This window comes from Macrotis lagotis, chromosome 7 (genome assembly GCF_037893015.1).
Source record: "Macrotis lagotis isolate mMagLag1 chromosome 7, bilby.v1.9.chrom.fasta, whole genome shotgun sequence".
Taxonomy (NCBI): Eukaryota; Metazoa; Chordata; class Mammalia; order Peramelemorphia; family Peramelidae; genus Macrotis; species Macrotis lagotis.
This window is the reverse complement of record NC_133664.1, coordinates 25,143,444-25,155,546: the sequence shown is the minus strand read 5'-3', so window position 1 is coordinate 25,155,546 and position 12,103 is coordinate 25,143,444. Positions and strand designations below refer to the sequence as shown.

At 36.1% G+C, this 12,103-nt stretch overlaps 1 protein-coding gene across 4 annotated transcripts in view; it reads left to right on the top strand.

The window, feature by feature from the left end:
• ZCWPW2 (zinc finger CW-type and PWWP domain containing 2) overlaps positions 1-12,103 on the top strand; it is a 475,923-nt gene that overhangs the window by 35,788 nt on the left and 428,032 nt on the right. For all 4 annotated transcript variants that reach the window (XR_012470450.1, XM_074195633.1, XM_074195634.1 and 1 more), the window contains exon 2: positions 5,116-5,440. Coding sequence is in view for 3 of the 4 variants with exons in the window: in XM_074195633.1 (XP_074051734.1) it covers positions 5,121-5,440 (320 nt within the window). In the remaining variant the exon portion in view is untranslated. The remainder of the gene's footprint in view (positions 1-5,115; positions 5,441-12,103) is intronic.

The window sequence follows — 12,103 nt, the reverse complement described above, 5'->3', positions numbered from 1 at the left end:
GTGACTGTCAAGTAAAAAGATTGATTGTACAAGCTAAGCACAAAGATTTATCACATTACTTAAATTCATGTTGATTGATTATAATCATATCATCAGAAACTATTATAATAAAATTTTGAATTGTGTGTAACAAATAGAGCTAGGACTGTCTAAAATAAGTTTTTATTTTCTAATGGAATGGAATCTGATTTTATTAGTACAACAAATTCACAAAGAAGGAAAATTTTTTAGCAATGTATAATGGTACACATACCTTGTAATATAGAAAATAAATTATAGGTTGAAGTTAACAGGGAAGGGTACATGAAAGTGGAAAACTACATCTTTGTTTTTATAGTGTATGTGACAGAAGCTTCTTTAAAATTATACTTATAGGGTTGGCTAGGTGGTGCAGTGGATAGAGCATTGGCCCTAGAGTCAGGAGTATCTGAGTTCAAATCCAGCCTCAGAAACTTAATAATTACCTAGCTGTGTGGCCTTGGGCAAGCCACTTAACCCCATTTGCCATGCAAAAACCTAAAAAAAATTACTTTTATAGACATTTAATAATTACCTAGCTGTGGACCTTGGGCAAGTCACTTAATCGCATTGCTTTGCAAAAAAAAAAATTATATTTATAGCTCTACCAAAAACTAGGTCTCTAATTAGCAAGCATTTTTGTTTGAGCTTTAGTTTCCTTATCTGCCCTAAATCCTTCCTAATTCCTAAAACAGTATAATCCCATATTTCTCTGATATAGTTTTTTAAAAATTAAGATTATTTTAGAGAATATTTCATATTTCTTTCCCAAATTATTTTTAAAAATTATTTAATTACTACCATTTCAATGCAAATTTGATTTAATATCAGTGACAGCATAAGAACCTCAACTTGCCTCTCTTTTATTTGTGGAACTTCATTTTAGTATTGGCTATTTTCTTTTTACTAGTCACGTCCCTCAAAAAGTCTTTTAATGGTCAATTAAAACCTTCAAAAAAGGAAAAATTTCTAATGAGTTCTGATCAGATGTAGTCTCCTCTTTAGTAAAGATGCTTAGTATACTTATTTTGTGGGAATTCAAGAAGAAAATCCTTATTTTATTGATTCCTGCATCCTTGCATTAGTAACCTAGGATAAGCATACAGGGTTTTTATCAAAATAGTCAAATTCAATGTTTTTAATTTGACAGTTTCAGAAATTGTTTTCTATATATTGCTAGAATAACTTCAATGTCACCTTCTGCAAAGAGTCTAGCTAATTGCCTCAAACTTTCTGGGTCAATTAATTATTAGCATTTCAGTATCCACTGTTCAAAGTACCATACTACATACAGTAGTACTTTTGATTTCTGTCTGGTCTTCTTTTTCTCACTTGCTTATAAAGAAGAAATATGTTAGGAACTTTTTGGTAGAAAAATTTGCTTTTATACATGGGGTATAAACATAAACTTGAGTCAACTCAGACAAAATGGTTAATTCCCATATCTAACACTCATCTCTGCAAAAAAGTTTATATGGAACATCCATTCAGTTAAACCAACATGCTCTCTCCCATGAAATGTCATCCAGGTTTTCTCAAGATGATTTCTGGACTGCATGTTCATCTTGAAATTTCCTCAGAATGTCCTGTCAGTGATTAAATGACAGGATAAAACCCCCAAAGTTCATTCAAATAGCAGGGGAAAAGAGGATGGGGGAGATACTATTTGAACTTCATCTTCTTTCCTTGTGATTTCTTGTCTCCTATTTAGAAACCATCCCAACCTCCAAAATTTCCTTGACCTCTAGCACCCAAGATCCCTTGGCCTCCTCTATCACCTCTTCTTTTGTAGATAGTGGCAAGATCTTTTATCTTCCGTTTCTATACATGCAAATGCATATATGTATGCATATACATAACAGAAGAATAACAGGAGAGTTCAGCATACTTCTCTCAACTCATAGAAATATAACAGAAAACTAAGACAGAAGTTAATGATTTAAGCAGAATATTAGAAAAATTAAATAGGATAAATGTGTGGTCATTGAATAGTTGTCTTAGTGTATCTGTTTTTCAGCATTGCATGGAACCCATACAAAAATGACAACGGGCCTAGGACATCCATTAATGCAAAAAGGCAGAAATAATAACTATATCCCCATAGGCCATAATGTGTCAAAAATTGAAATCAATAGTGCAAGTGTGAACAAAAGACTCAGACACAAATGGAAATCAAATAATATTATCCTAAGGAATAATGTCAATGGATAGTTAAGAACAATAAATTACTATATTAAAGGAAAATGACATTTTAACTAAGTGTATAGCTTACAACATTCCATAGGTGAAAATTAATATCCCTAAAGCCCTATATTAAGGCATTTAAGAAAAGGACTATTGAATTGTATGTACTAGGAAATAAAGAAAATCACCAAATTACTTAGCCCCATAAAATACCAAAAAGCACAAAACTTGGAAATCAGATAAGATATAAACAAAATTGGGCAAAAGAAGATATTTTATAAAGTGCAGTCCAATCTCCAAAGTGTATATAGAATATTAGTTCTTTAATAGACAGAACCTCCTTCTTCTTGCCTCTCTGGCTCTTCACTGAGTTCAGCACAGCCCCACTGGAATAGTCCACATCACATTTTCAGGCATTGCCTAGGCCTCTGCTAGGATAGATCTTTCTCTATCACTTGCTTAATGGTCCTGCTACTGCAGGAGTCAGTAGTTCCTCAATACTTCTGCCTTTAAGAGAAAAAAAAAAGGAAAAGGTTTTCCTGGCATGCTAACTCTATTACTCTGTCACTGGACTAATGACCTCTTTATGGAACTGTTGTCCTTTGTTGCCACTCCTGCCTCCCAATATAACCTTTCCAAGGGTCCCAGTTACTGACTCCAGGTCCAGAGGTAGTGGCTATTAAATCTGAGTTTCCTTTTTTCCCTCAGACACTTAAGGTACACCCTGATTAAGTGACCCAGCCTCACTTGTTATAAAGCTGATAAAAAAAAACTTAAATTTGTTCTGAATTCTCTCTTAAGACCCAGTTTTAGTGAGGAAATTGGGTGAGGTGGTGCTAAACAACTTGGTTCATTTTCTGCTACCAATCAAATGAGAAATGAAAGAATCTTTAAAAATCTTAAAGTTCTATATAAATACTACTGCATTATTTTTATGGTTATTATTATGACAAATAACTTGCTGGAGATGGGTGGGAAAAGCAGTCTAAACGTGTATAAGAAGTGAGAGCATTCATGATATTGATTACAATAGTATTTCATTCTGTAAATCTGTGACAGAAGAATATTTAGTTTAATTTCTAGTAAAGTATGTAGCAGCTTCAACTCACCACTATTTTTCTAACCCTAAAGCCATTTCCCATCAATTATTTTTATGGGCTTTATATGTAACTTTGCTCTAAGCACCATCCTCCATATCCATTCACCTTATTAGTAGTTTATTTTGAATTATGTTTTGCTCAATTTTTCTTTGCTTTTTAAATAATTACTCAATCATTGAAAAAAACAGAACTTCTTTAGCAAATGTAATAACTTCCCCCCCTTCTGTTTGATTTTCCCTGACTACCTGACTTTGAGATTGAACTATTAGACAGAAATGTTTTAGTTATTCCTTGTTCTTACTTGGGTTTTTCTGTCTCTATTAACATAGGGCTAGTTCCTCCCCACCCCTGCATCGTGTTCTGAGTACTGCTGGTTTTAATTTGTAATATTATCCTTCTTGGCCGAAAAGAGTTGAATGGTGGAACTTCAACTAAATAAAGGCTTCCTCTTTAATTCAAGAGAGAAAGAGGATTAGAAGACTGAGTAAATTGGGTGTGATTATTTTTGTTAAGGTTCTGTGTGCTCTATATTATTTTCTAATTCTTCAGTTTCCATTTTTCAAAATCACTTACTTGAATTTTAAGTGTTAGGATGAGTGGGATACTTAAAAACCCTTCCTTCATAATAAAGGTTGGAAATTATGTGCCATTATCATAAAATGCATATAAAAGGAAATATTGATATTTTGAATAATCACTTTATCCAAGCAAATTTGAATTCAGAATTTTGTTTAGCTTCCAATTTTTTCACTATATTTAGAATTACTTTTTTCCAATGAGATGAATGACATGGGGCAGCTAGGTGGCACAGTGGATAGAGCAGTGGCCCTGGAGTCAGACTGACCTGAGTTCAAAAGTCATAGCACAGGAGAAATAATTTACTAGTAATTATAAGCATGTAGAAGGAATCATATTTTGGTAATGCAAAAGGAATTGTTTGCTATCATGTGTTTTATTTGCATTAGTTTGCTTTTATTTCTTATTTTATTAAGATAGTTAATATTACTAAAGGACTAAATCAGTACCAGGAAAAAATTATATATCAAAACCCCCTTCATTAACATTTATTCATAGTTGTTCCAAAAGAGACTAGATGGCCTAGTTGATAGATGAGTACTGGGCCTTGATTCAGCAAGACCTGAGTTCAAATGCAATATCCCACACTTAGTTGGGGATGACCCTGGGCAAAGCTTTGTTTACCTCAGTGTCCTCCACTATAAATAAAGTGAGAAGAGCACCTGATTCACAGGGTTGTTGTGAGGATCAAATGGTGCCATATTTATGAGATGCTTAGCTGGTATACAGTAGGTACTACATAAAAGCTTATTCCATTTCCCTTCTGTTCTCTCCATATATGATTATTTTATGTACTTTTCCATACTCATTTATTGCTAATTTCAGTTAGACTAATTTCAAGGTATAATGCAAGGTAAGTTTGTTCTACATTTGATTTTCCTAAATCATGGAGTAATAAAAATGTATTTGGTGTTAGTAGATTAAAAGTAAAGAAATCTTGATAATTTTTTCTTGCTTCATCATGCTTAAATTAGATATAGAGGTTTAGTGATGAAGGAGAAAGTCAGTGGGTTGGGCTACTTATGCTTTCAGTGACTAATGCTTTTATTTTGTACTCTTGTACCCTTGTTTCTTGTTGATGGACACAACTTGTTTAGAGTACATTCTTTGCAGGTTGGAGGAATGAGGATAAGGATGATAAATATAAAAGAACAAATGAAAATTGCTTGTTAATAATATTATTATTGCTAATCATGTTTCTTATACTTATGCTACCCCATTTTTTTCTAAATCCTAGGATAAATGTCGTTCCTGGAAAGAAAAAAAGAGTTTGATTGCAAGAAATTAAAGAAAACTGAAACAAATGAAGACAACTTGTATGTAGATAAAATATGGGTTCAGTGTGAGAATGAGAATTGTTTAAAATGGAGGTTGTTATCTAGTGAAGATGCTGCCCAAGTTGATCTCAATGAGCCGTGGTTTTGCTTCATGAACAATGACCCAAACCATAATAATTGTTCTGTTCCTGAAGAACCTCATGTTCTTAAACGTGGTTTTAAATATGTCTATTCACAACTTCCTATAGGAAGTCTAGTCCTGGTGAAATTGCGCAATTGGCCAAGGTAAGATTAAAGTTGAAAAAGTAATAAATATATAAAATACCTAATATTTAAGGCCTTACCATTAACATCTTCCCTGATCTTCCCCCTCCCCACCCCCAAAAAATCATTTTTGATGAAATGATTTGGACATCAGGCCTAAATATGATAAAATGATAAGTGTTTTATGACCATTAAAAATCTTGAAATGTTAATTAGATTTTGCCAATTATATATTCATTGCTTTCTTAGGTATATTTTCAAGATTTTAGTAAGATAGTGACGGCCATTAGAAATCTTTTCTGGAGCACTAAGAGTCTAGCATCCCATTTTGTACCACTTCCTTCTTCCCTCCCTCTTCCCTCCCTCTTCCCTTCCCTATGTCCTTTTGTGTGAAATCAGAACCTGTGTGGATTGAAGAACAAAAAAGGCATTTATTTACTGTTCTAGAGAAGAGGGCACAACCTCAGTAATATGTGTTACAGCACCAGGAGTGCTAAGTACAGAGTTGTGCAAGCCCCTTTTATCCTAGCCCTTATCACAGTCCCAACCCCCTGGCCCAGCCCACCCTTTGGCTAGATAGCTGGGCTCACAATCTTTCTGTGAGTATCTAGCCAATCAGCACAAAGAATTTTCAAGCCCAATTTGCATAATTATGCAGATTCAGTTTTACCCTATCAAAGAGAGATAATTAATTTTACCCTATCAGAGAAATAATTCTATATCCTTCCATATATGGGGGTCAACCAGCACAGTGCTATATAATCTTTGTTACCACCTGACCTTGGGGAAGTGGAAATTTTGCAACTCTTGCTGATGTGGCTTTGGGAAAAAGGAAGACTCACTGAAACCATCAAGGAGGCTTCATTCAATTATAGTCCCATTCACTTTTTTTTAAATTTGGGCCTGTGATTTCTCTGGTATGGATAATTTTCATTATGAAACCTCCTTCTACCAATGCAGATGAGCAATGTTTTGCAATTTATATCATATTAGAGAGCTTGGGGTACCAGTAGGTTAGGAGACTTGCTCAGTAACCAAATAACTTATATAGATAGAGGCAAGACCTGATTTGAATTCTCCTGACTCCTGACTCCAGGGCCCCATGTTCTATCCCCTGCCCCACCTAACTGCCCCTGATTTGAATTCTAATGCCAAAGTTAGTACCCTTTTTGCTGGACCACACTTCCTTTCATTTAATAAATATTTGTTGACATATTAGAGAATACAAGAGAGATAAAATTTTCCTTCTGGGATACTTTTTACTAGACATGGCTGCTTCTCTACTGTTCTTTCAGCAATTCCTTTCTGAGCAAATATAGACTATTTTGTAGCCTTTATTCTTTACTTTGCTACTTTCCTTGTCTTTTCCCTCTGTTCCCATTACCAAAAATAAAAAAAAGGTTTGTGAGTGAAAATCATTTTGGTTTAACTCCCCACCCCCAGTAAAATGATATCAAACCAAATGATATAGAAAACGAAACAAAGGAGAATTGATCCTTGTCCTTCCTTATAATAATAAAGGTTTGTGACCTAAACATCTTAAGTGCTAAAAGGAATTAGCGTTAGTAGCTGCAACAGACATTATAGACTAGAAAAGATGATTCTTGTCTTTAGAGCACTTGTCTCAAAGCACTTAGTCCTTGTACTGCCATTCCTCTCTTCCTTTGGTAGTCATTTGTGGTCCCAGAGGTATGGCATGACTTGAACACTTTATTAAATAGGTATTTATTTATAAGTTAGTGTGTATCTCACTAGAGTTTTAGTGTGCATTCATAGTCCAATTGAACTTTGAGGATAACAGCTGCTAGACTAGCAAATGCTACTTAGATACTCCTCACAAATATACCTATATAGCCTTCCCATTGCCCATGACCATATGGTATATATATTTCTTTCTCTTTTGAACATGGATAATTAACTCAAAGCACCTTTTCTAAACTGTAGAAATTTCTCAAAGTGGGAGGTCCTAAAAGTTCTCATCTCAGTACCTTACAGTTGTTTTCTCTTCTTTCCTTCTTGTTCTTTTTGTCCTTATTAGTATCAGATGAGACCCACAAGAGAGACACTTGCGTTTAGGATGATCCAACAAGGACCCAAAGAAGGAGTGGGCAAACTGGTAGAAAGAAGGCCAGAAAGGAGTATTGTCACATGATAGAATTTAGGGAGGAGGGAATATTTAGGAGGAAAGTTGTAGGAAAGTCAAACGTTGTAGAGGTCAAGGATGAGAAAGGACTGAGAAAAATCTTTATAATGTTTAAAGTCCAATTTTTTTTCACAAAGTAGAATATCTATTAGAAATCTTTTCCAATAGCCTAAAGATTCAGCTTCTTGGTTTTTGTTCTTTTACTTCTCATTATAGGATGAAGGAGTATGTTGTGGGAATCTTGTCAGTGGAGGAAAACCTAATCCTTTATTTACACTGGGGTCTAATAAGTCCCCATATTATCTCCACTACTGAACCCTCTGCATTTATAATAGTCTGAGGTTCTGGTCCTCACCTAAACAGTATTCTTTGGAAAATTAAAAAAAAGATTTTACATTTTCTTTTGTTAAATGGAGAGTATTTGCATGAAACATGAAGGCAGTGATGCATAAGCTAGTCTCAGAAACCATGAATTTAAGGTCCAAATACGACTGTATTAAAGTGTTGCCTGAGACAACTCTCTCAAAATCTTGGTAGAAGTTTTTTCTTAACAAGAAAATCATAGGTGCTGCCCTAAAAGGAAAATAAAATATCCACAAGAAAGCAATCAGGTAGAATGTACATGTGATCTTTTTTTTCATTTTATAATGGCCCAGTAAAGATTACTGATAAGATATTCAAGGTCTGATAGTCAGTGATGTAGTAAAGGACCTATTCACTTCAACAAAACTTTTACATTTTATTTATTCTTATTTTTGTACAAATACTTTTTTTATACATTACTAAAATATTCTTGTTTAAGAGTAAACATAATACCCCCTCCCCCTAAAAAAAATAGACCTGTATGAGCAATAAAGGAAAGAGAAAATAATAATAATAATAATAATAACAATAATAGTTGCAGGCAGGTGGTTCAGTGGATGGAGCTCCGGCTCTAGAGCCAGGAGCACCTGAGCCCAAATCCAGCCCCAGACACCCAGCAATCACCCAGCTGTGTGACCCTGGGCAAGCCACCCCAACCCCATTGCCCTACAAAAACCAGAAAAAAGACCCAAAATAAAATAATAATAATAATAATAATAGGGGTGGCTAGGTGGGGCAGTGGACAGAGCACTGGCCCTGGAGCCAGGAGCACCCAGGTTCAAATCTGGCCTCAGACACCCAACAATCACCCAGCTATGCAGCCCCAGGCAAGCCACCCAGCCCCATTTGCCCTGCAACCCCCAAGTAATAATGATGATGATGATGATAATAATAATAATAATGTGCTTCAGTCTGTGTTCCAACACCTCCAGCTCTGTTGCAGGTAGGTCACATTCTTTAGGATAAGTCCATCACAAAAGCTACTTCCATATTTTTCCACCATTGCCATTGCTGATCACAACTCCCTCCATTCGTACTTCCCCACTACCATACATTATATTTTCTTTCTCTCCTTTCACTCTGTCCCTCTTCTTTTCTTTTTTTTCTTTTTTCTTTTTAGATTTTTCAAGGCAATGGGGTTAAGTGACTTGCCCAAAGTCACATGGCTAGGTAATTATTAAGTGTCTAAGAACAGATTTGAACTCAGGTACTCCTGACTCCAAGGTCAATGATCTATCCATTGCACCACCTAGCCATCCCTGTCCCTCTTCTTTTTTTTTAAAGGTTTTTGCAAGGTAGTAGGGTTAAGTGGCTTGCTCAAGGCCACACAGCTAGGTGTGTCTGAGTGTCTGAGACCAGATTTGAACTCAGGTCCTCCTGACTACATGGCTGGTGCTCTATCCACTACGCCACCTAGCCGCCCCACCCCTCTTCTTAAATGTACTGTAGGGTAGCTGAGTGACATAGCAGACAGATCCCTGGCCCTGGGGCACAGAGGCCCCGAGTCCACATACCACCCCTTAGGCCCAGCATCTACCCGGATCTATGGTCCCAGACAGGCCATCCAATCCCAGCCCCTTGCAAGAAGTATAAAGGAAAATGTGTTATATCTGACCACTCCCCCCACAGTCCATCCTGTCACTCACATCCCCCCCTTCCCCATCCCCCTTCTCTCCTTCTTACTCTAGATGACTATACCCCATTGAGTACATATGCTATTTCCTCTCATAGCCACCTCTGATGAGCGCAAAGGTTCCCTCATTCCCCCTTGCCTTCCACCCTTCCATATCATTGCAATAGCTCATTGTAATAAAGAAAAATCTTATTATATGAAATATCTTAGCTTATTCTACCTCTCCTTTTTCTTTCTCCTATTATATTTCCCTTTTAGCCATTAACTCCATTTTTACACTATATTATATCTTCAAAGTCAGCTCTCTCCTGTGCTTCTTCTATAAAAACTCCTTCTACCTGCTCTATTAAATGAGAAGGTTCATATATTATCAGTGTCATTTTTCTATGCAGGAATACATGCAGTTCATCATCATTATGTCCCTCACATTTTCCCCTTCTCCTCTATTCTCTATGCTTCACCTGAGTCCTGTATCTGAAGATCAAACCTTCTGTTCAACTCTGGCCATTCCAAAAGGAACATTTGAAATTCCCCTAGTTCATTGAAAGTCCATTGTTTTCCTTGGAAGAAGACATTCAGTTTTGCTGGGTAGTTGATTCTTGGTTGCATTCTGAACTCTTTTGCCTTCTGGAATATTATATTCCAAGCCCTACAAGCTTTTAAAATAGTTGCTACTAAGTCCTGTGTGATCCTGACTGCAGCTCCATGATATTTGAATTGTGTCCTTCTGGCTTCTTGTAATATTTTCTCTTTGACTTGGGAGTTCTGGAACTTGGCTATAATATTCCTGGGGGTTGTTTTTTTGGCTCTCTTTCTTGGGGAGATCAGTGGATTCTCTCAATTTCTATTTTGTCCTCTGCTTCTAGAATAACAGGGAAATTTTCCTGTAGTAATTCTTTGAAAATGATGTCAAGGCTCTTTCCTGCTTATGACTTTCAGGTATTCCAATAATTTTTAATTTATATTTCCTGAATCTGTTTTCCATATCAGTTGTTTTTTCAATGAGATGTTTCACATTTTATTCTAATTTTTCATTCTTTTGGTTTTGAAGTATTGTCTTGATTTCTCGTAAAATCAGCAGCCTCTCTCAGTTCCATTTTACATCTGAAGGATTTGTTTTCCTCAGAGAGCTTTCTTATCTCTTTTCCAATCTAGCCAATTCTGCTTTTTAAAATATTCTTTTCCTTTATAACTTTTTGAACTGTTTTATCCATTTGACTTACGCTGGTTTTTAACATGTTATTTTCTTCAGCATTTTTTTGCATCTCCTTGACTAAGCTGCTGACTTCATTTTCATGTTTTTCCTGCATCTCTCTCATTTCTTTCCCAATTTTTCTTCTATTTCCCTCACTTGATTTTCAAAGTCTTTTTTGAGCTCTGTCATAGCCTGAGCCCAATTTCTGTTTTTCTTGGAGTCTTTAGATGCAGGAGCTTGTACATCTTCATCTTCATATTGAGTATTTTGATCCTTCTTGGGATCATAGCCAAAGTATTTCTCTATGGTGTTCCTCCTTTTTCTCTGTTTACTCATTTCCCCAGCCTGTGCCTGGTTTGGGGGTGCTTCCTGAGCTTTTGAGTATTATTGGGACACCCACACCTCACAAGGATCTCCATGTGTGAGGCTCTGTCTTCCCTCCTGGTCTGTGAATGACCACAAGTGCATCCATCTGCCACGGGGCCCTGCTGTTCTATGGGGCCCTAGACTGTGATCAGGATCTGAATGTGGTCAGAACCCCAGAGTCCTGTTCCTGGGACAGAGGACAAACCTCGGAAATCTCTATCCACTCCCCTACCTAGGCTCAGCACTCATGCTTGGGGATCAACAAACCTTTTAGAAATATCTGGTAACATGCAATCAGTTTTGAAAGAGTATGGACTCTGATCAACACAATGACCAATCAGCTCTGAAGGATTCATTATGAAGCATTCTGGCTACCTACAGAAAAAGAAGTGAGGGAGTCAAAGTAGCTTAGTTTTTTTCCTTCCCCTTTTCTTTTCCCTTTCCTTGAGGTGATTAAGTGAGAATTTATTTTTTTCATAACAATGCATGGTTGTAGTGGACTTTTTTTGTCCTAAGTGGATGGGACAAAGAGAGGGAGAGAATTTGGAATTGAAAATACAATTTAATATTTTTTGTTAAAAATTCTTCTAAAGATTAGCAATACAAATGAAACAATGAAAACTAGTTCTTACTTTCTAGAAACAGATTGTATTTAGAAGATCCAACATCTAGACAGATTAATAATAAAATTAATTTAGGAGGGTGAAAACACTAACAAATAGTAGAATGAAGATTGACTTCCTTAAATCGGCACTTGAGTTGAGCCTAGAGCTAAGTATTCTAAGAGGAGGGACTTAGAGGCCTGCAGGAGTGCCTTTGCTGCAAATGCTTCCAAGTAGAAAACCATGTTCAAGGTTCAGAGGAGAGCAAGAAAGCCAATCTGGCTGAAATATGGAGTGAATGACAAGGGAAGATGAATAATAGGAAATTACCTGGAAAAGTATTGTAGAACCAGATTGTAAAGGGCTATAAAAGCTACACAAC